The sequence below is a fragment of the Bubalus kerabau genome, chromosome 8, assembly GCF_029407905.1.
Source record: "Bubalus kerabau isolate K-KA32 ecotype Philippines breed swamp buffalo chromosome 8, PCC_UOA_SB_1v2, whole genome shotgun sequence".
In the NCBI taxonomy this organism is placed as follows: Eukaryota; Metazoa; Chordata; class Mammalia; order Artiodactyla; family Bovidae; genus Bubalus; species Bubalus kerabau.
The window spans coordinates 80,314,376-80,337,254 of NC_073631.1; the positions used below are offsets into that span (position 1 = coordinate 80,314,376).

The 22,879-nt window shown below is 61.8% G+C and overlaps 1 protein-coding gene across 10 annotated transcripts in view; it reads left to right on the forward strand.

Annotated features, from left to right (window-relative positions):
* Positions 1 to 22,879, forward strand: part of CAMK2B (calcium/calmodulin dependent protein kinase II beta) — a 91,449-nt gene that overhangs the window by 65,145 nt on the left and 3,425 nt on the right. Inside the window, exons 6-20 of one of the 10 annotated variants that reach the window (XM_055590692.1) lie at positions 319 to 391; positions 3,577 to 3,679; positions 3,772 to 3,855; positions 4,547 to 4,641; positions 4,805 to 4,927; positions 5,411 to 5,494; positions 6,281 to 6,323; positions 7,243 to 7,317; positions 12,308 to 12,345; positions 12,501 to 12,572; positions 14,035 to 14,079; positions 15,704 to 15,752; positions 17,077 to 17,190; positions 17,495 to 17,575; positions 18,407 to 18,520. In XM_055590692.1, coding sequence (XP_055446667.1) covers positions 319 to 391; positions 3,577 to 3,679; positions 3,772 to 3,855; positions 4,547 to 4,641; positions 4,805 to 4,927; positions 5,411 to 5,494; positions 6,281 to 6,323; positions 7,243 to 7,317; positions 12,308 to 12,345; positions 12,501 to 12,572; positions 14,035 to 14,079; positions 15,704 to 15,752; positions 17,077 to 17,190; positions 17,495 to 17,575; positions 18,407 to 18,520 — 1,193 coding nt within the window. Of the gene's footprint in view, positions 1 to 318; positions 392 to 3,576; positions 3,680 to 3,771; positions 3,856 to 4,546; positions 4,642 to 4,804; positions 4,928 to 5,410; positions 5,495 to 6,280; positions 6,324 to 7,242; positions 7,318 to 12,304; positions 12,346 to 12,500; positions 12,573 to 14,034; positions 14,080 to 15,703; positions 15,753 to 17,076; positions 17,191 to 17,494; positions 17,576 to 18,406; positions 18,521 to 22,879 lie in introns of all 10 variants that reach the window. The other 9 variants (XM_055590693.1, XM_055590694.1, XM_055590695.1 and 6 more) reach the window with 9 other exon arrangements.

Below are 22,879 nucleotides of genomic sequence, written 5' to 3' on the forward strand. Positions count from 1 at the left end.
AAGGGCACCCAGCTCAGGGCCAGGCATGGCCAGCATGAGCCTGGGGTGGAGTGCACTGAGGTCAGGCATCTTTCCTCTGTGGGCCTGGTTAAAGGGGAGGGCATGCCTTGTGTTGACCTTTGAGGGTGAAGAGGGAGCCCCAGAGGCCCCCTCCTAGCCAGCGTCTCCTCTCCCATGTGGCAGGCAGCACCGTGATTCCCTGCTTCCCCCGGGCCCCCACTGGGCTGGAGATCCCACCACTCGCACACAGCACCCTTCTCCTGCGCCCCGCCCACCCCTCCGGGGCCTCCGCACTAACGCGCCTGCTGTTTGCTGCAGTCACTGCATCCAGCAGATCCTGGAGGCGGTTCTCCACTGCCACCAAATGGGGGTCGTCCACAGGGACCTCAAGGTGAGTCCCCCCCTGCTCTGTGCCAGGTGTCTGTCGTCTGTAACTGCATGTCGTGTTTAAGGGGAGGCTCGGGGGTAGGGCAGTGCACCAGAAGACATGTGTGTGGGGGAGATGTTTGCATATGTGTGTTCCTGTGTATTTTTGTGTGAAGGTGTGTGCCTATGAGAATGTGTGTGCATGTGTGTGCATGTGTTTGTGTTTGAAGGTGCATGCTTGTGAGAATGTGGGTCTGTGCACACACGTGTGTATGTGTGAGCATGTGTACATATGCACGTGCATTTGTGCATGTGTGTGAGACTGTGTGTGTGTGCATGTGTGTTTGTGTGTGTGTGCGCATGCAAGTGTCTGTACACATCCCTCCCAATGCCTCTAGGCTTCAGGGCTGAGAGGGGACAGTTGTCAAGAATCAGCCTAGTAGCACATGTCCACGCGGGGTCTCGCTTTCTGGGCTCCAGTTGAGATTCCGACCTGGCAGGAGGGACACAGAGAATGTACCCGCAGGTGGGGCTGATGCCTTGGGAGCAGGAGGTGAGGGGCCAGTTTGGTCTCTTCAAACTTCCAGTCCTTTCTACTCATCTCTGTGGCCCTTGGCTCAGCTCTGGGCAAAATGCAAATCGTTTAAAACAAGGGTTGTCACCCACAGGCCTCTGTGTGGTGGGAGGGGCCCTCAGGGGGAGCTGCAGCCTTCCCCCGCCCCCTTCCTCCTTCCTGCCCTTCCGCCTCCCCCTTCCTCCTCCTCTCAATCTCTCCTCCTTTCTTTGACTTCAGCTTTCTCCAGGTCTGAGTTTGGGTCAGTTTCTTCTCTTGTTGGTTTTGCAGGGGGTGGGGGGACCCCTGGGCCTGCATCCCTGCTGGTGGTATTTGAGACCAACCTTCTCGTGGGTGCTAGGGCTGAATGGAGTCACATCTTTCTAGGGCTACCCAGAGGTGTGTGGGTGTGTGTGTGTGAGCTGATGCTGTGGAGCTGCTCTTGAGGGGATGTCCCACCAGGAACAGGCCTGGGACCCTCCCTGTGCCCTCATGTGTCCTCGCTCCCACTCTGCATGTGGTGTGTGGTCCCCTGTCCTCTCAAGGGTCTGCCCAGGCTCCCCTCCTTGACTGCCTGTCCTGTGGGTACCCCTCTGTCTCTGTGTCTTGTCTGCATGGGCCTCACTCAGGGGCCTCTGGGGGAGGGGCTGCAGGGAAGAGGACACGCATCCCTCCTTCATCCTGGACCTCATGATGCATAACAGACCTGGAGCCCAAAGCTCTGAAGTGCAGATGGGTGCTCTCCCCAGCCCAGGTGTGGCCTCAGGGCACACAGAATCCTTGCTGAGAAAAAGAAAAAGGGGTTAGGACCAGTTGGTCTCCTCTCTCCCACCAGGTGTCGGGGGAAGCAGGCTATCCCTCCTCCTCTAGAGAGGCCTCTGTCATCTTGGCCGAGATAGACCTCCAGAAGCAGTACTGTGGTGGGTTTCCTCTCAGCCAAGATGTGGAGGGTGGAGAGAGCAGAAGGGCTTGGTGCCATCTTGGTGCCTATGAGGGAGCCAGGGTGGAGCCCGGCGGTGGGAACATCCCTGTGCAACCCAGCTGGGTTCCTTCCCTCTCCTCCCAGGGAGGAGCCTTCTTGCCCAGCTCTTCCCAGGGACCAGGTTCCCTTAGCTCCTTCTTCCCAGACAGGCATTCTAAGTCACTTCAGTTGTGTCCGACTCTGTGTGACCCCGTGGACTGTGGCCCACCAGGCTCCCCTGTCCATGGGATTCTGCAGGCAAGAATACTGGAGTGGGTTGCCATTTTGTCCTCCAGGGGATCTTCCCGACCCAGGGATTGAACCCACGTCTCTTATGTCTCCTTCACTGGTAGGCGGGTTCTTTACCACTAGCGCCACCTGGGAAGCCAAAGAATGCTGGTTTATTTCCTTGGGGTTGGGGGAATCTGATCTGTAGAAGCTGGGTCAAGCCCCCAGCTGCAGTATTTCAGATTTCTTTTTTTAAAAAAAACAATTTTTTAAAATTTGAAGTATAGTTGATTTGCAATGTTCTATTTCAGACTTCTTGGTGTGGGGTTTGTGGGGAGGTAGGGGTTCCCCCTGCCCCACTCACACTGGCAAAATCAAGGTGTTCAGGGGCCTCCCGGCCATGCTGGGCAGACGGTATCCCCAGCACGTGTCACCTGGAGTGATGGAGCCTCGACCACCAGCTGTGTGGGGCCTGGAGAAGCTCTGGTTTCTGCCTCGTGGGCTGGCATGCTTCATCTATGCCACACGATTTGTCCTCACACCCCTGTGTCCAAGCAGGGTTAACTCAGTTCAGTTGGCGGCATTTGTCTTTCTTGGTGGCACTAAGGTGGGCGGCATGGTGTCAGCAGACCTTCCTGTCGGGAGGGTGGCCTGGTGAGGGGGCTCAGGGCCGGGAGAGCGCCAGGCAGCCAGGGATGAGGAAGTCCAGCGGCTTTGAGCTCTGAGCGCTGCCCTCTGGGAGGTGGCGAGGCCGGTGGGACAGGCTGGGATGAAGGAGCCTAGCATGTAGGACGCAGTGTGCAGGGAACTCCTCGGGCCTTCAGGGCCAAGTGTTCCTGGTCACAGGGCAGCAGCCTCCTTGGCACCCCAGTGGGACAGGGATGAATACCCTTTCTTCCTGCATGAGCAAGGGCGCTGCTCCCCGAGGCCGGGAGGTCGGCATGGGACCCTCCCCTCCTGTGAGCAGCCAGCCCAGGGCTGGTGGGACTTGTATGTCCTACACTGCTCAGGCCGCGGGGGCCCTTGGTTGTTTCTCCTTGCCCTTTGAGAGTCTCCATCCTGCAGCAAGTGCCTGAACCTTCCAGCAGCCGCTCTCACTGTGCAGCCAGCCTTGGTGGGTGGAGGGAACCCCTCCTACAGCAGGGGTCTGGGTCCTGCATGGCCTGCTGGGGCCTCCAGGGTGTGCTGTTTTGGTCCCAGCACCCCGAGTTCACAAGCTTGCACTTTGAGAACCAGCTTCCCTCAGCTCTAGGGCTTACGTCCCTGCCCCTGGTGAGTGGGGGACAGAGACTGTGGGGTGCAGGCTCTGGGGTGTGCTCAAGCCAAAGGTGTCAGCTATGCTGGGGGGACACCCATGTGGTCAGGGGACCTGTGCACCCCTGTCTGCCAAGGGGTATTCTGTCCCCCTCTCTCTGGTGACACCCCTGGGTGTCACCCCACACCCTCGGGCTGCTCACCTTCCCCACAGCCCGAGAACCTGCTTCTGGCCAGCAAGTGCAAAGGGGCTGCGGTGAAGCTGGCGGACTTCGGCCTGGCCATCGAGGTGCAGGGGGACCAGCAGGCGTGGTTTGGTGAGTACCTGGCCGGCTGGCTGGCCAGGGAACAGGGCGGGGGTGTTGGCCGCCCCTGTGGTCCTTCACACCACCCTTTCCCCTCATGCTAGGGTTCGCTGGCACGCCGGGCTACCTGTCTCCAGAGGTCCTGCGCAAGGAGGCGTACGGCAAGCCGGTGGACATCTGGGCGTGCGGTGAGGCTGGTGTGCTGGGCGAGGTGGGCTGCACCCACAAGCACTGCACCAGACCCACACCTGGCTGCCCCCAGCTGGGAGCACCTTCCCCACCCAGACCGGAATTACTAACACAACCCTGGCTGTTGCTGAGAAGCCCACCAACCCATTGCCCGCCCTGCGCTCGGCAGAGCAGTCTGGAGAAGGGGCAGCAAGTGCCCGGATGGGGGATGGATACCGGAGGGGCGGAGGCTGTGTGGACCACCCTGGCAGGGCTGCCTCCTTGCCAGGGGCGTCTCCCCCATAGTCAGTGCAGTGGGGGGGGCCTCCCCTGTGAAGTAGGGTCGGGGGCAGAGGAGCTGTTTATGCCATTCTGCAAACATGAGGGTCTCCAAAGAGGGACACTGATTGACGCTGGCTGTGGGGATGGACAGGAGGGGGTGCTTGAGGACCCCAGTGTCCTCATGGGACTTGCTGGCTTTGGGCAGTGACCCCCACCCTAGCCAATGCTGAGAAACTAGCTGAGGGTCCTGTAGCTGTTAAGTACCAGGGCTGGGCATCTGATTCCCATCCCGGGATCACACGCCAGACACCCCGTAGCAGCATGTGACTGGTGTGTGGCTGCGCTGGTGGGCTCCGCTGGGCCGCTGGGCTGCTGGGCGTGGGCAGTGAGGGCAGCAGCATGAGGCCCCGGGCTCTTGGCTCTCCCCAGGGGTGATCCTGTACATCCTGCTCGTGGGCTACCCACCCTTCTGGGACGAGGACCAGCACAAGCTGTACCAGCAGATCAAGGCCGGGGCCTACGATGTGAGTGCCAGGAACCCCCATCCCTCCCCATCTGGGGGAGGCAGGCTGGCAGAGGCAGGGTGTGGGGTGACACCCCTGTTTTCAGTTGAGGCCCTTTGGAGAATTCTGTCTCTTGTCTGGGGAGGGGGCTTCAGGCTCCCCTGTGCCTGGTTTTCCTTTCTAGTTCCCGTCCCCTGAGTGGGACACGGTCACTCCCGAAGCCAAAAACCTCATTAACCAGATGTTGACCATCAACCCCGCCAAGCGCATCACGGCACACGAGGCACTGAAACACCCATGGGTCTGCGTAAGTTGCACCAGCCCCAGACCACCCCCTAGCATGTTAACCTTGGGCCCTCTCCTCGAATCCAGTGGGTTGGTCCTGTGGTCTCCTGAGGGCTATGGGAGCATGGGACATGCTATGTGGCTTGGGACGTGCTGATGACTTAAAGGCCTCAGTCCCTGGGAGGACAGGAGCTCCATGAGAAGAAGAGGCGCCATCTAGCGTGTGAGAGGATGAAGTGGCAAAGGAGGGTGAGGGCCAGGTGGTGATGGGGACAGGTGGAGTGGACGGCCATAGGAGGTGACGGACTGGGAGATTAGGCAGGCAGTGGGGACAGGTGGCCTCCGGCTGATGTGAGTAGCTGGTAGCTCTTGGCACAAGAGCCCCAGGGGTGCTGCTGCCCTGAGCCTCTCTCTGACCTCCCCTCTTTTGAGCCCCCCTTGGGGACACAGCTGATGCCCCTCAAGGCTCCTTGCAGTAACGCCCTCCCTCATTCCCTTCCTGCAGCAACGCTCCACTGTGGCCTCCATGATGCACAGGCAGGAGACCGTGGAGTGCCTGAAAAAATTCAATGCTCGGAGGAAGCTCAAGGTGAGATGCTGACCCCAGTGTGTGGCCAGGGTGCCCTGCCATGCTCACGTGCTCACCTACCTGGAGGTGCCAAGGGCCCTGCACTGGGGGTGGATAGAGGGGTCCCAGCAGGCCTGGCAGGGGTCCTAGCCACCCAGGACAGGCTGCTGGTTGGTGTTATCCCAGGTGTGCCAGGTGGACTTGGTCCTTCCATGGCAATGACACCCAAGGTGCCCAGATGTCGGCTGGCCCCTCCTCAGTCTCCCATGCTGCCCACGAGGTGTTCCTAGGGTTCCCTTGTGGCAGGGGGCTGGGAGGCATGCCCTGTGGTTGGTCATGCTGTCTGGGTGGGAGTGAGCTGAGAAGCTTCTGACCCAGGGCACTTCTGGTCAGGAGAACAGCCAAGCTGTGCTGCTCAGAGGGGCAGGAGGGAGGGGACCCTGGGCAAGGAGGCCATTGGGCACCAGGCCCGTCCTGCCTACAGGCTGCTCTGTGCTGAGGGTGAGTGTTCAAGCCTGACCAGGCCCCTGGCTGCTATGTACGCACCTCTCAGGGAGAGGAAGGGCTGTGGGGAGAGGCAGACCCCCAGCCTCAGTGCCCCCAGGGGTCTTGAAGCACTTTAGAAGCTTGGTTTGGTGGATAGTTTAGGGCCCAGGACAGGTCACTGTTAATTCTGCATGAGATGACTTTTCTGGGTGCAGCTGGTGGATGTGTAGAACTCTTGCCTCTCTAAGAGTCCTTGACCCCAGGTCCTGGGGTTGGGGTGGGGGGGTCTCCACCTGGCCTCAGCCGTATGTCTCTTTCCAGGGTGCGATCCTCACCACCATGCTGGCCACACGGAATTTCTCAGGTGAGAACAGCCATCTCCGGGAGCAGCAGGCCTGCGGCGGGAAGCCTGGGGAGTGACCCTCCACCAGCCGCCTGCCCTGTCTTCGCCCCCACAGTCCCGTCCTCTGCTGCCGGCCCGGCCCGGCCTTCCTCCCTCTGAGACCCTTGGGCCTCAGAGGAGGCCTGGGCTCTGGTCGGGCCCCACGAGGGCCCGTCCCTGCGTGTTGGGTCTGTGTCTGAGCTGCCTGCCGGTGGGCCGCAGTTCCGTGTGTCTGTCCAGGCGTTGGTCAGCACCTCTGTGGCCTCGTTGTTGTCCTGAATCCTCTGAGCACCCGTTCTGTGTTGGGAGAGGGGAGGCGAGGGGAGGCTCCGGACACGCTGGTTGGCGGCCGCCCGCTTGGGCACGAAGGGTGGGTGGGGCTGGGGGCGTGCGGCCGCTCCGAGGGTCTATCGGCGGCCCTGAGGCCTCGGGACAGGGCAGGCCTAGCGGGGACAACGTGCCCCAGGCGGGGCTGCCGCGCCCTCGCTCTCCTGTGGCTTGTCTGTCGCCCGCGATGCCGGCGCGGGAGCGTCTGTGGTCGTCCTCGTTGTCCGTCTGCGTCAGCACCGCCCCATCCTGTTACCCTGCTGTGATACTGTGCTGCCGGGCCGGGGGGATGCTGTCACGCCAACACTAATAGGACGTGTCCTGTCGCATGCCCGGCCGGGCACCCGGAAGGCCCCACTGGGGTTTTCCAAGGAGAAAGGAGGCAAATGCTTTTCCCAATGTCAATCGGTCTCCATCTTGTTTTCACGCTCCTGTGAAAGGGGTTCTGGAACCATCCGTCACCTAAACTTTGACTCTAATCTTCTTCTGCTTCCTTTGTCTCTTCTCTTCCCTCACCTCGCCCACCCCTCGTCTGTGTCCGCCCCTCCCCTCGTCTCTAACCCGGTGCTAACAGTGGGCAGACAGACCACCGCTCCGGCCACAATGTCCACCGCGGCCTCCGGCGCCACCATGGGGCTGGTGGAACAAGGTAGACGTCCCGCCTGTCGGCATGCAGCTCCCCTCGCTGCACGCAGCCGCCAGCAGGGCCTTGAGAGCCACCCCAGAGGCCCCGGGAGCCCCTGCTCCCGCCGTGGACACGCTCACAGAGCCCCCACCCTGGGCAGGGAGCCAGCACCCATGTCCCAGCAGCCTTGCCTGTTATAGGAGGGGCCAACCGAGGTGACCCCCGAGCCGTGTCACCCTGCGTGCATTTGACTAAATTCCCCGGTCCCGATGCCTGAGTCTGGGGGTCGGGAGACCCCCACTCCACTTCTGGTCCGAGCCCTTTGCTCTCTGAGGCTCACTCCCCACTTGTCCATCAAGAGCCTATTTAGAAAGACAGGAAACCTCTTTTCTGGGGCTGCTGCTGAGGGGGTTTGAATCCCAAATGGGAACCCTGGGGAGAAGGGCATGGGCAGAGACCCTGGCCTACGAGAGCCCACTCGCCTCCCCATCCACCCCGGACTTGGCCCCTACCTGCCCTCAGGGACGTGCACTGTACTCCCCGTCACTCATGCTCCGTATGAGGCCAGTGTGGTCTGTACTTAGTCTCAAACACGTATGTCTGCCCTGTGAGCCCCAAGACGTGGCCCTCGGCCTCCCAGAGAATGACTGAAGGCCTCCTCTTGGTTTCCTTCTATGAGGCGCCTCACTTCGTCCCCAGCCCATGAGGGGAGAGGCAGAGTCCGCCCATCTGCTGCCCCTGCCTGTGAAGGGCAGACCCCCCAGGGAGTCACCCGACTGTGACCTTGGCCAGACCCCATGAGGCTAGACCCCATGAGGTTAGACCCCAAGACCTCCTAGGGGGCCCATGGCCCTAACCCAAGCTGAGGGTGGCACGAGCTTAGGGGGGCGGAGCTGCAGCTGAGGGCTAGCCAGGAGCTCCCCAGATGGGGTTGTGTGGCTAGAAGAAGCCCTCTTTTCCTGCTGCTGCCTCAAGTGTCTGCGGGGACAGGGCAGACGCCCAGCCGCTCCCAGGCCTAGGCCCTTTCTTCCCTACATGTCCAGCCTGGCTCTTTCCCCCTGACACTGCAGAATGTGCAGGCCAGCCTGCCCACCCAGAGGACCCCAAATGCTGCCTCCTGGGGTGCTCAGGGCAGGATCATCCTGGGTAGGAGGGTCCACGCTCCTGCTGTGAGCCCAGTGGACAGGTCCAGTGGGACGGCCTTTTGGGGGCTATCCTGAGTCAGCTTCATTTTCTGGGCCTTTCTGGAGTGCCTGGGGGGAGGGAGGGGCAGAGGGGCAGGGGGGCAGGGAACGGTGAGACTAGGGGCTCCTGGTGAAGACCGAGGGCGGTGAGCGAGGCAGGCGCCTCTGAGCCGCTCTCTGCCCGGGGCTCCCGCCTGCACTGCCCGCTGCCTGCAAGTGGATGTGGGGCGTCGGTGCATGAGGCCGCGAGCATGTGCGGCTCCGCCCTGGGCGCCCGGGGCCGCAGTGTCCTGGGGTGGTCCATGCATGTGGACGGAGCCCAGCATGGCTGTCCGTGAGTGACGAGCTAGGGGATGAGGTAATGGCTGGGCCCTGTGGGCTGAGCCCTCACACCCCCGCTAGGACAGCCCACCTCAGCCAATGTGCTGGACCCAGCAGACATGGCGGGTGAGGGGGCTCAGTCCCAGGGACATTGCTTCTCTGTGGATGATGGCCTCTAGGGTGACATAGAGCGCTCGGCCAGCGGAAGACTGGGTGTCTGTAGATCTCTTGCAGTTCATCAAAGCATCCTGGTTGGTCCCACTTGGCCTTCACCGAGAGGAGACTCAGCCAAACTGCTGGGGTTCAGTGATGGCGTGGCCCTGAGGACCCGGGGTGGGGTAGAGCAGAGGGCTCTGCTTGTCTCCTCGGGGGTCTAGGGTGCCTAGTTGGTTCACCTCAGTTCCTGCCGCATAGTAATGAATTTGACTTGAGAAGACACGAAGAAACTCCCTATGCCTTCAACCGTTAATGTAGATGGGAGTCAAGAGGATCCTGGTTAATCTCAGCCAGAGATGTGAATTTCTAGGAAATGTGGCAGACAGGAGCTGTGGTCAGGATGGGGGCAGCTGTGTGTCCAGACATGGAGGTCTGGGGATTCCCAGGGAGGAGCATGTGGGAGTCAGTTCAAATAACAGGTGTCTGCTGCAGGCTTCCCAGAGCCTGGGCCGTGGTGTGGTCTGTGTCCCCAGAAGGATGGCTTTTAGGGAGCGGAACTGGTACTGTCTTGAATAGCATGGTCTGGAATGTGGGTTCTGACAGAATCAGGGACTGAAGGGGACCCTCCTAAGACCCAGGGCTGTCCCAGGGTTTCCATCTGCCTCCACCCAGGCTCTGACCCATGGGCCCCCTTTCCTGCCCAAGGGGAAGCCCAAGGCACAGCTGACTCCACCTCCACCAGGGCCCTGAGCTGGCCCCGGCTGGACTTCTCAGACTGGCACTGGCCTGCACTGGTTTTGAAGAGCTGGCTGGGAGTGCCGCTGATCACTGCTGCGTGGCACTGGGAGGTGACTCTCCCCAGACTGCCCACCTTAAGTTGGGGGCTGGGGGTCAGTTTGCTCACCTGCTCAGCTCTCACGACAAGTGCCTTCAAGTTGGGGTGGACACCACTTTCCTCCAGGCTGTCCAGCCAGCTGGTTGGCCAGCACAGGCAGGGTCCCTGGGCTCTGTCACCACAGCATGACTCCCACTTCAGGGGCGGTGGCGCCCTCCCTGCGCACTGGAGGTGGGCAAGGGAGCAGAGAGGTGAGGTCAGCAGGGGTGGCCTGCTGCTCAGGAGTCAGGCTGTTGGCCCTGGAGGCTCAGGAGTTCCCACATCTGACGGGCTGGGCGGTTCCTCCGTGCTGAGTTACAGGGAGGCAGACGTGGCTGCCACCAGGGGAGGTTTTCCAGCATCCCCCCAGTGGAAGCGGGACGTGGCCCCAGAGGCCTGCAGGGCAGGGCTGCCCTGGCATCAGGGTGTGGTCCTGAGACCAGCCTCACCAAGTGAGAGAGCGGCCGCTCTCTGCAGAGCGGCCAGGTTGGGGGACAAGAAAAGGCCTGGGGTCCCTTCACTCACTGGGATCCTGTGGTGCTTCTCATGGGGTGAGGCCCACCAGATAAGAGGTGGGGCCAGGAGTCCGGCTTTTCATTAAATTTTGCCCTGTGAATCCTAGGAGGAAATCAAGGGTATTGGGGGGCTATTGGGGAGGAAGCCTGGGGACTAAAGCTGCGCCCAGTGTAGCGGTTCTCCGATGACCCCACAGGGCCCTCTGGCTGGGGACAGTCATTGGTGTCCCCATACAAAGCCCAGAGGGCGGCGATGGCCACCTGGACAGGAAAAGGTCATCAGCAGGTGGGGGCCCAGCAGCTGGGGACTGGCCTGGCCACCCTACTGGAGACCTTGATCAGTGGTTCTCAAACTGAAACAGCATCAGGATCCCTCAGAGTAAATGAACAATTAAACTGAGCCCACCCAGGAGGTCTGGGGCTGGCCCAGGCTATGTGATGCAGATATTATTGGTGGGGAGCGGGCCCATTTTGATAACTGCTGCATCCCTCTGGGTCTGAGTGCCTGTCTTTCTGATGTGCCGTCCAGAGTCAGTAGTCTCCGGGGATGTCCCCAGCAGCAAAGTGCCCCCCGCAGACCTGCTGGGGCTCCCCGGTCCCTCCAAGCAGGCAGCCCCCACTTCAGGGCTGGTTAGCCAGAGCTTTCAGAGCCGGCCTTGGGGGCTGTGCCACCTTCTTCCGGAGCAAGGGACCCTGCCCCTGGCGTCTGACCTGGGCTGCTTCTCTAACCTGCACCGGCCGTCCTGGGGCACCGCTTGGCGTGAGCGTGGGCAGGGCGGGCGAGGCAGGAGCCGCTCAATCCCGGGCTGCAGACTTGCGCTCCCTGCCTGAACCTCCACAAATCTTGTTTTCTCTCTCTTCCTTCCTTCCTCATTCCCTCTCTTCCTCTCCTCACCTTTCCTTTTCCATAAGGTAAGCTGACTTCTTCTTCTTCTTTTTTTTTTTAAGTTCTGTAATTAAAACTAACTGCTGTGGAGGGGGCAGGCGCTGGAGGCTGAGGGCCTGTAGGGGTGTGGCAGGTCACACCTCTCAAGCCGGTGCACAGAGAGGCAGAGTCGCCGAGTGGGCCATCCTGACCTCTTCGGTGGGGTGGAAGGTTGGGGTGAGATGGGCTGTCTGCCGTGCATCTGAGAGGTGGTGGGACCCTGGGGTGCAGGTGGCCTTTCGGACCCTCCCCCAGGCGTGTCCTCTTGTTGCCTGACTCAGAGCTCAAGGTCCTTGGTGGATGGGCACGGAGGCCCGTGTTGGCCCTGTCAGTGCTGCCAGAGCAAGGCCAAGAAGTGGCCCAAAGCCGGGGCTGCCGGGGGGGCTAGGAGGGAGAGCGAGGCTGCCCTGTGTGTGCGTGCTCTGAACCGAGAGGCATGGCCTGGGGCCTGGCCGTGGGGCAGAGCTCCAAGTGCTGTCTGCCGAGGGAGGGGGTCTGGGGGGCTGAAAGCAGGCAGGCACCTGGGCTTGGGACAAGTCCCTCCCTATGTGGGTGGCCAGCTAGAACCCACTTATCCCTGCCTGAGAACATGGAGAATCACTGGGAGGTGCCCACCACCCCAACCTGTTGCCCTGTCCTGTGTTCTCATCTGGGGCAAGGGCAGTGCTCTGCCCTCGTTTTGGGGGATCCCACGTGCTGCCCGCCTGGAAGCTGCGGTCTCAGGTGGGAAGAGAAGTCTTGTTGTCCTCCAAGGTCATGGGGGAGGGCTGGGGGAAGCCCCTGTCCTGGGGACAAGGGTCCTCAGGCCACCCTGGCCAGGCCGCCCGCAGGGTGGCCCTGCCCAGCACTGGACATAGACCTGCTCTGTCCCCAGCGGGCCCCAGGTGGCAGAAGTCACCCTGCCTTGGGACCTGGGGTGGCCCGCTCACTCGATCTTGGGGACCTGGGGTCCTTGCAGGCACCCAAGGTTGCCTCACGCCAAGGGGGTGGGCTGCAGTGGGAGCCTCACTCACCATGTCCGTTTTCTCCAATGCAGCAGCCAAGAGTTTACTCAACAAGAAAGCAGATGGAGTTAAGGTGAGGCTCTGGCTCGGCCCGGGGGGCAGTGGTGGGCCCCCTACCTCAGCCTGCAGCGTGGCCCAGTCCCCAAAGCTCCTCTGGGCCTCCCCCGACTCAAGGAAGGGGTATGAGCCTCATGCTCCCCCTAATGGCCTCTCTTCCTCTCTCTGCAGCCCCAGACGAATAGCACCAAGAACAGTGCTGCTGCCACCAGCCCCAAGGGGACGCTTCCTCCAGCCGCCTTGGTACTGAACCCCTCTGCCCCCACTTCCTGGCCATCCTCTCCTGTACCCCGGCTGTGTGGTGGCCACTGTCAGGAGGCCTGGGGTAAAGCCAGGGTCTGGTTCCCAGCCTGTCTCTTGACAGACAACACCTAGCCTTACTAGCCCCTCTGCTCTAGGATGTGGGGGTGAGGGAAGACCCCAGTGCCAGGGAACCCATTTCGGGTGCAGTGGACAGCCCCCTGCTGACTTATGGTCAGCAGTGGGAACCATCAGGGGCCCGGTGAGACTGAGACCCAGGGTCCAGGCACCAACCTCGGTTCTTCTGCTCTCAGGAGGCTGGCCGGGAACTCAGCGGGGCTGGCTCTGCAGGGGGCGTGGTTCAGGCTGGGGGTGGTGACAGGCTGCCAGCCCCTCTCCTGGCTGCTGCAGGGGTGCATTGTCTGGGAGGGGCGGGTTTTGGTTTCTCCCTAGGGAGAATGGATGAGCCTGGCTTTAGCTTCAGAGCCCACCCAGTGATCTGGAGGGAGACAGAGACCCCTTGGCTTTCCCTGGTGACAGCCTAGCAGTGGCTGTCGGGTCTAGGGCAGTGGCAGCCATGGTGTTCCCCATCAGAGTCCATGTCCTACAGGGCCACGGTGGGTACAGGGAGACACACTTCTATGGCTGTGCTGGCCTGTGGCTGCCTGGAGGGTTCCGGGGTTCCCTTGATGGGGACGGGTGTGTAGACATGAGATCACAGGGACCCACCAGCTCCAGCCTTCATCTGGAGGGTCCTGTCCAGGGGATGGAGCCGGTGGTGCAGGGCTGTGGCCAGTAGCACGGCCCTCCTGCCCAGGCTGCTGTGTGCCTATGGTGTCTCGTGTAGAGCAGGCAATCCCAAGAGGTTGCGGTTTGCTGGTCCACAGGTCCCGAGTTTGCAGAAAGTACACTTGGTGTCCCCACGGGCCTCAGGCCCTGCTTCTGGGAGCGAGCCCTGGACTACCCGTGGGGAGGCTAGATTTGCCAAACGGGCATCCACCACGAGCACAGGTGTGGGGGGTGGCCTTGGCCCAGGAGGGAAGGGTCCCGCACGCCGGCCTTGCAGCCAGCCCCGTCTCGGACCCGTCCATCCCATGTGCCACCCCCACTCCATGACATCTTCAAACCTGTGCCCTGCCCATGGCGGGCAGGAGGTCTGGCAGCAAAGAGAGAGGGCAGAGCGCCCGAGGCAGGGACCCCAGCGTGCAGCTTCTCACCCCTGCCCTCAGCCCACTCTCTCTATCGGCCTCTGGCCACTGGTGCCCTCGAGGCCCCGGGCTGGTCTGCTCGTCCCATCCGCATCGCCCCAGGTCCCTCTCCAGCTGCTCCGCTCCCTGCTGGACATCTGCCTCCATCCTGCTCCGCTGCCACCCTCTCCTCTCCTCTCCCAGGCTCCTGCCCGGGGGCCTCTGCTCTCCTCTTCTCACTGCACTCTTTCCTTCCTCTGTGCTTCCTTCTTCTGTAGGAGCCTCAAACCACCGTCATTCATAACCCCGTGGACGGGATCAAGGTACTGCGTGTTCCTCGCCACCCTCTCGGGGCGTCTGCTCAGCCGGGAGGCAGACCCCTGGCCCTGGGGAAGGTCTGGGATGTTGACCCTGGGGAAGCATTTGTGCTGAGACAGGTGTACTGTGACCTGCCCCCCTTGAGGCAGGACAGAGCCCCCAAGTCCACGGGCTGCTCCTTTGGGGAAAAGCCCCAGGTGCCGTCCTTGGAGGCACAGTTGTACCAAGTCCTTGGCAGACACGGGAGCCTGGGCTTCCTCCCATCCTGAGCAGGTTCCGCTTCTCAGATCCTCTCCATCCTGCCCTGGGGGTGGCCAGGCCCAGCCTGATCAGGAGCAGCCGAAGGCAGGGCCCACTTCAGAGGCTCAGGGTGCCAGAAAGAGCCCAGGTGTCCTTTGCGGCGTGTGGCCAAGGGCTGGGTGTTCCAGAGGAGAAGGGCCAATGGGGGCTGCCCTGCGTGCCCCCGAGTATGGGGCCAGGAGGAGGGGGGCAGCACAGACCCTCCTGCCCTCACCCATTGCTCACCTCTGCCCACCGCACCCAGTGCTTCCCGCTGAGCTGACCCCTCCCTTGCTCTTCCTCTGCTCTGGCATCAGCTCCCATCACATCAGCATTTTCACCCTGCGGCCAGGGAAGGGGCTGGCTTTCTGGGGTGGTGGGAGTGCTGGGTGGGCAGCCCAGCTGCATTTCTAGGACCTTACTACCTTACCCCTACCCAGACTCCCACCTGGGCCTGAGATCCTCAAAGGGTCCCCACACATCCCGGCCACAGACCAGGACAGGGGTGCTGTGGGCCACTGCGTCTGGGCTGACCCAGCCTCGAGGTGCTAGGAAGAGCCTGGGCATCCACTGTGACTGAGGCCAGGGATAGGTGTTCCTGGGACCTGGTGTCTGGGGTGAGGGCCCTGCTTTCCCTGCAAGGGGCCTTGAGACAACATTCTGTGACGTGGGCCCTGATCTTACAACCTGTAGATGCCCCATTTTTGGCCCAGAGCCCAGAGCAGTGTCTAGTAAGGGGGTTGCGGCGGGGGCAGGTTCCTTGGGAACCCTGTTAAGATGTTCCTTCTGAGATGCAAGCAAGCTCTCTGGGAACTCGGTCACAGGTGGAGGGCATCTGGTTTTATATCTGAAGGGCAGCAAGCCAAGGGTGAGGGAGGAGGTGCTGGGGCTACCTCTCTGCCCTTCAGGCCACCTGAGAGGTAAAGCCAGGCCTGGCTGGATGGCGCAGGCCTGGGGAGGAGGTATGGTGCTGCCGCACTCTGACCGGGCTGGGTCAAGTTTCCCGAGGACCTACTGGCAGCTTCCACCCTGTCTGCCAAAGTGGGAAGGCTGTGGATGCTTTCCTGCTTCCCCAGGCGTCTTGGAATTTCAAAAAAAAACCAAAACAGTTTTTATCTTGTTAAAGAGTGTCTTCTGAGCATGCTAATCTTTCCACTGGGTGTATCTCATTGGCAGAAGGAGAAGTTGGGGTCCTCAGCTGTTGGGGATGTGGGTGGCCCAGCCTAGAAATGGGTGACCCTTGCGTATGGCGTGAGCGCCATTGCCTCCTGTAGGTTTCTGGGGTTGGGGCCCAGGCCCCATGGGGGCAGAGGCCATGTCCTGACCCGCTGCCTCCCCATGTCTCCCCAGGAGTCATCTGACAGCACCCACACCACCATAGAGGATGAAGACACAAAAGGTATCCAACCTCCCCGCCTGCAGGGCTGGTGGGCAGGCCACTGGCAGGTGGGGGGCAGGGACAGCAAAGGCCACGTCCTGTGATGAGGGGCTGACTTGCTCAGGCCCATAGCCCCATCTGAGGCTGGATACAGACTGGCACTGGGCAGTCTTGGGCAGAGCATCCAAGCAGAGCCTGGTGGACCTGGGCGCCCTGACCAGCGTGGAAGCTACTGCCCTGGATGGGACGGTTCTCTGCATGGGCTCCCAAGTTGCTCCAGGGGCTGTGCACCCAGTTTCCATGGTTGAATTTGCTGTTTCTTCTCTCAAAGGTCCTTAAACCTGTGCCTACCCAGCTGGCAGTTGATACGTGGATGGGCAGCAAGGGGCATTTCCTGCGCTCATTGTTGGGGGGCAGGTTGCAGAGACAGGTGCCCCGTTCCCCACTCAGGGATCCCAGGCCAAGCTGGCTTAGGCTCTATCTGAGCCCCACCAGTGCCCCAGGGTACCGGGCGGTGTGTGCTCACCCCGGTGCCCCTCTTCCACCCTCAGCTTTCTCAGCTGCCCCAGGGAGGGGATCTGGTCTGCACTCTACCTATGCCAGGTGACTGGCCCCTGCCTGGGGAGCCTGCCTCTCAGCCACACTCTACATAGATGAGCGCTGGGCCGGCGGTGGCCGCTCTGCCAGTTTGGGAGATGCGATGACCCTGTCCTGAGTATCCCCCACTGCCCTAGAGTGGAAGTGAGCGAGCACAAGGCTTTGGCCTCTGGATGTAGAGCGAGTGGACATTCGTGTGGTTTCCCCAGACTGTGGGCCCTGAGCCGTAGGCATGGAGCTTGGAGGTCACACAGATCTCCCCCAGGCCCTGTCCTCGCATGTATGCCCTCGCCCCAACCGGGCGGGGGCCTGAGACGGCCCAAGACTGAAGGAGCCCAGGGGAGAGGGCCAGCCAGCCAGCCTCATGCCAACCCCTTGTCTGGCTGGGAGACGATCGGCAGATGCCTGAGGGGCCTCACGGGGCAGGGGCCGGGGGAGTCTCAGCCTCAGCTAGGCAATCCATCACATGCAGAGAAGCCCCAGTGGGCTCAGGCCTGCCCTCTGCTGGTCCTGGCAGGCACTGTACACAACCCTCCCGCCCTGGGTCCAGCCCTGTGGGTGGTCCTGTGTCTTCCTCACACACCTGCTGTGATCTCACAGCCCTGGGCACACGGGGGTGACGGTACCCCAGGAGCCCTGGACCCCACCGTGTGATTCTCCAGCTTAGCCTCCTCTCATCCTCCTGCACCCCCTTGTCTCTCCTGCGTGTGCTCACCTGCCTGTGTTCACGTCTCGTCTGTCTGCCCAGCCCCCAGGGTCCCTGACATCCTGAGCTCCATGAGGAGGGGCTCGGGGACCCCAGAAGCCGAGGGCTCCCCGCCCTGCCCGTCTCCGGCTCCCATTAGCCCCCTGCCCGCCCCATGTAAGTAGCCGGGCCCTGCTGCTGTGGGGGTCTCCTGGAGGGGCCAGCAGCTCCTCTGAGGGTTCACTCAAGGGCCAAGGGCCAGCTGAGCTCGGGCACCAACCTGCCCCTCACAGCCCCTCAACGCAGCTCCCCAGCACCTCTGCCCCTCAAGCTGGGCCTTCTCCACTGGCCTGGGGGGGTCTCAGGACTGGGGCTCCTTGGTCCTGAGACACACCCTGGGGCGGGAGAGAGCGGGAGGCCTGCTTCCTCTCCACCAGCCTGGCCCGCCGCCTCCTCACGTGTCTGCTCCTGTCCACCCCAGCCCCCAGGATCTCTGACATCCTGAGCTCCGTGAGGAGGGGCTCGGGGACCCCAGAAGCCGAGGGGCCCCTGCCCACCCCATGTAAGTAGTGCCCCAGGCCTGCTGCCTCTGCTGCCAAGTGGCTCCCGCATCCTGCCATGCACGGCCTCAACTGCCCCTGGACCAGGCTGCCGAGGCCTGGCTAACTGTCCGGCCTGGCTAGGCATCAGGGGGCGCACACGCTAACTCTGCAAGGCAGCTCTCCCCCGGCTCCCCCGCCCCCACCTCCCACACGGCTCCCTGCACTGCTGTCCAGCCCCAGACCTCACCCCCTGAGGGTCTCCCACACCCGGAGCAACCATGTACCCTGCCTCTTGGGCCATGGGCCGTGACCTTGTCAGTCATGCTGACTTCATATGGGCATCCAGGCACGAGGAGCTGTTACAGAAATCCTCTCGACCAGAGGCCTATGGGTTTAAAGGAAGAAGAAAGGGCCTGACCTCCCTGCAGAACTAATTTTCCAGAGGGGCTGGGCGTTCTGTGCACTCCTCCACTCACCCATCCCGTCCTCACCTGGGGGTGCCCACCCTGGGCCTGTCCCAGGTGGGACTACTTTCTCCTCTCCTGGGCCAGGCTGCCCTTCTATGGAGGGCACCCTCTGCCCACAGCAGCTTTCCCCACCCCCACCTGGTCAGACAGGTGCAGCTGCCTGAACATCCCTGAAGCTTCCCCCTTGTCCCCCACGCCCCTCTCTGTCACCCCTGTCCCTCACGTCCCCCTCCACCCCCCACATCCCTTCTCCATCCCTCTCTGTCCCTTCATGACCCCTCCGTACCCCCCCACTCTCTCTGGCTTGGCTCATCAGCCCATAGGTTTTCTCTCCTGCGTGTCCCCCGCCTGCCTCGTGTTCACGTCTCGTCTGTTCCACCCCAGCCCCCAGGATCTCTGACATCCTGAACACGGTGAGGAGGGGTTCGGGGACCCCAGAAGCCCAGGGCCCCCCACCCTGCCTGTCTCCGGCTCTCCCAGGCCCCCCACTCACCCCGTGTAAGTAGCACCTTGAGTGGCCCCGCTGGCTGCTCCTGGGGGCTCTCGGGTGTGGAGACCTCCAGCTGAGGTGCGCCACCCCCTGGCTCTGGGAAGGGGTTGGCTCCTGGGTGGGGGACCCAGGGAATTCCACACAAAGCTGCCGTTCGGTTAAGGATGCGCACCTGTGGGGAGAGAAGCAGGAGGCAGGTTTCCCTGAACTAGAGCCTCCCTCCCAGGGGCTGTGAGCTGCAGATTTCTTCCGTAGTGGTAGTGAGGAAGGGGCGTGTGCCGTCTGGGGTCGGCCCGGCTGGTGAGTCGCGGGCTGGGGGCGGGCTGGGGGCGGGCGCGGGGCTGGGCCACCTCCCCGGGCAGGGAGGAGCCACCACTGCCGTCTGCAGCCCGTCTGCCGACTGCTCGCCAGTATCGCTTACAGGGATGGATGACATCCCAGGGCGGCAGCCACCCCCTCCTCCGGGGAGACACCGGGCTCTCAGAGGCGAAGCTGCTTCGGGGCCGGGGGCCGGGCATGGCGGGGGAGAGGCTGGGTGAGTGCCGGGCTGTGGGGGTGCCGACCCCCGCCACCCACCCCTGCCAGCCATGCCTGGGGGCCAGGGCAGGGGTAGGTGGGTGGGAGGGAGGCCCTGGGAGCAGAGGGGAAGGCCGGGGGTTCGGGGGGCTGTGGCCTGAACTCAGGCTCTGCTAGAGGAAGTGGAGATGCGTCTCAGAGGTGAGAGAGCTGAGTCTTGCTGGTGGGCACACAGCGGAGCCTCTGCCCGTCCCCAATTGTGCGGGGTCTTATTCCAGTTTAGAGGCCTCCGTGTCCCCAAATCCGGGACCCTCATGGCCTCTAGTTTCACAGATAACGAAGCTGAGGGTAGCAGATGTGGAGGGCTGTGTCCAAGGGCTCCTTGCAATATTACCCCGGCCCAAGGCCATGACCCGCCTTTGGGGCATGCCCAGCCCAGGTAGGGAGCTCGGAGGACAGGCTGATGGAGTGGGGGAGGGGAGGCACAGCACAGGCTTGCCCCTTTGGGGGTCTGTCCTGAGCCTGACTCTGGAGGTGGGGCCGCAGAAGGGGCTGTGACCAGGATTGAGTGGAGGGGACCTCGGGGCCTGGACTCCTGGCACATGTGGCTGGGCCTACAGGGTGCAGGGGAGGGACAGAGTGCTGGGGAGGGGGGGCACCAAGGGGAGGGGTGGCCCCTATCAGTGTCCCTCAGAAAGAGGGGCCCTCTTACCTCCTGCCCTCCCACCTGGGGTTCCCAGCAGCCAGCTTCCATGTGTGTGGGGGTCCTGGGTGAAGGGATCAGGTCAGGCCAGCCTGGAGAAGGGACTTCTGAGTGGTCACTTCGGGGTGAGTTCTGGCACTCAGTGGGCCAAGTGGGTGAACGCCAGAGTGGAGTGGCCCCCCCTTCCCAGTTCTGGGGCCAGGGACTTCCCCCACTGGCACAGAGGCCTGGCTGCAGAGGGCCATCCTTGGGGTGGGTCACAGGCAGCCTCTTTTCCCGGGAGCCAACCCACCAGCTGTCAATGGTAAATGGGTTGGTGCCCATTGGCCTGCCCTGGGTTCTCCATAATCGGGGATTATGCACAATCCAGGCTGATCCTGTGCAGCTGCCTCCCTGGTGTGGCTAGGGACTTCCTGGCGCCCCTGCAGCTGCTTGGGGTCCACCTGGGGTCACTAGGGTCCTCCTAGACCCTTTGCTAATGTCTGGGCTTCCCTAGCCTGTTAGCTCTCCCCAAGAGAGCCAGAGTGGATGCAGGGCTACGGTTCAACTCTGGGACTTCTCCCAAGCCAGACTCTTGTCCATGCACCTCAGCTCTGTTTCTGGAGTTGCCTGGTGGGGGCAGCTTGTCCTTGATAGCCAGCCCTCCCCCCACCCCACACCAGGAGTCCCTTTGCGTAGTATGCCACCTGGGGAGGCAGGATTGCTCTGTACGACAAGGAAGGAGAGGGCAGAGTCCCTCCACAGGTCAGGAGTGTCTGGCTCATTCCTGGGCTGTGGCTGGGCTTGTGCAACCTCAGCTTTCCCATCTGCAGAATGGGCATGGGGGCTGTTTCCCAAACTTCAGACTTTGCAATGTGTTCTGTGACCTTAGAGCTCTATTTACTTAATACTTTCTTTTTACACCGACTCCATTTTTAATTACGATTTGTTTAAAAATACTATTACCTCATTAAGTGGAAAACTCGGCCCACTTACCACGGTTCAGTAGGGTGATCATAAAATCAGAGTGCTTGGGGAAACAAAACAGAAAAAAAGGTCTCTCAATTCCAGCTGCAAGGTTATTGGCTGAGGGCTTATGTTGGGAGGGGAGACAGCTCACACTGTCTGTCAAGAGGGGGATTGACAAGTGTCTGGGATGTTGGGATGTGTAGATGTCCTCTTAGCGAGATTAGCAGGATGGCCTGGAGCTGACAGAGTGGCTCACAGTGGGAGGTGGGTGCTCCTGAGCAGGGGCTGGATGTGGTGCTTCAGGAGGGAGGCAGCGGGGTCCAGGGTGACCGGCCGCCCAGGGCAGGGACGGGAGGGGCAGGCGCCAGGTGCTGCTGTCAGACAAGCCCAGGGGCCCTGGCCCATGGGGTGTCATCTGGTGGGGGAGCTGGGCTGCAGTGGGAGATCACAGACTGAGGCTTGAGGCCACTTCCAGGAAGATGACAGGTGAACTGGGAGTGGGGGTTGATGAGGTCCAGAGGAGAGAGGGCCTTCAGAATTGGGAAACGCCCAGGCAGAGGGCCGAGAGGTGGGCAGGCTGTGGAGGAAGCACTGAGAGGGGAGAAGCTGTGTTATGGGGTGGGAGGAAGTGGGTGTGCTGAAGGAGGTGTGAAGTATCCAGCAGGTGAGGACAGGGACCACCCGCATGTGTCTGTGTTGGGACAGAGCTCTATGGGTGGATGGGGGCATCAGGGCAGCTGGGCCCCCTTCCTGGAGGCCAGCTTCCAGCGGGGGCCTGGGTTCTGCAGAGACAGCCTGAAGCCCAAACCTTGTTACAGTCCAGACATGGAGTTCTGTAAGAAAAAAACCAAACAAACAGAAGCCAGCAGAAGCACAGCCAGTGCAGAGAGAGGGTCTCTTCTAGACGGGGAAGCGCATGTGTGCTGGCAGGTTGGCGTGCACAGGCACTACAGACACACGCACAAGTACGCACCCTTGTGCACGAAGGGGCACGTGTGCACACCTGCGCGTGATGCACTGGACCCCTTGGGTGTCACAGGGCTCACCCAGCAGCCACTGTCCAGAGCCGGTGTGCCGCACGACCCAGGGGCACGCCCCCGCTCACACGCAGCATCTCCTGCTCTGGGAATGTAGGCCGTGGATCAACTCACACGTGTGCTGAGCCCAGCTGCACTGGCAGCTGGACACTGGAGAGCAACAGACGCCTGTCTTTAGGCTTGCTTGGGTGGGAATGTGCATCCACAGGAGTGGCCCTGCAGAGAGCCTGTGGTCCTACGTACTGCGGGGAGCAGAGGGACACAACGCCCCTGGGAGGGTGCACAGATGCGTGGCTGGCACGGCCGTGACTGGAGAGGGGTGTGGAGAGAACTGGGGTGCCGCCTTCAGTGCTCTTCTTGGGTCTGGGTTTTACTGCTGGCGTGTTACTGCGTTATGGAATCACCATGTGTGGGTGTGTCCATGGCTGTGTGCACACGCACATGTGTGTGTTTCCTGTGTGCCTTTGGGTGTCGACGTATCTGCACAGGCATGGTTTAGCACCTAACTCAGGGTGGTACTTCTCTGGGGAGAGTGAGTGAAGAACAAGACTCAAGGGAACACAGGCACCTGTCTTTATGTGGAAGCTTTTCTCTCTTTGGAAGAAATCTAAAGCAAATATAAAAATTGTTCAGATGTGAACCAGCAGGGTGTGGGCTATGTTATTCTTTGTGCTTCTTCCATGTGTTTAAAATATGTAGCCTGAAAATAAACGGTAGTTAAAGAGATAAAGGGGGGGCCCCAGGCAAGCACCCCAGGGACTGGGTTGGTCTAGGACCAGAGGTCAAGTGGGTAGGAACCTGGAGAGGGCTGCCAACCCAGGGCCTCAGGTAGAGGGTGCAGGATGGAAAAGTGATGCCAGAGGACTGGCCTGGGGCCCAGGACCACAAATAGGTGGAGGCAGGAAGAGGCGGGAGGCCAGCCGGCAGTCTGTGGACTTCCATGGAGAGAAGGTGGTGAGGCCCACGCTTAGCTTTCCACTGGGCTCTGCTTCCTGGCCTTTGCACAGAGGCCTGGCCCTGCAGCCTCCAATCCACTCCCTGCTTTGTGAGCCGGCCCCTAGTAGACACCTGCCCCCAACCCCCCAAGAGCTGTTGGGTGCATGGAGGACTAGAGAGCAATGCCTGGGGGGCAGAAGCCAGGAAGGGTGGTCACAGTGTCACAG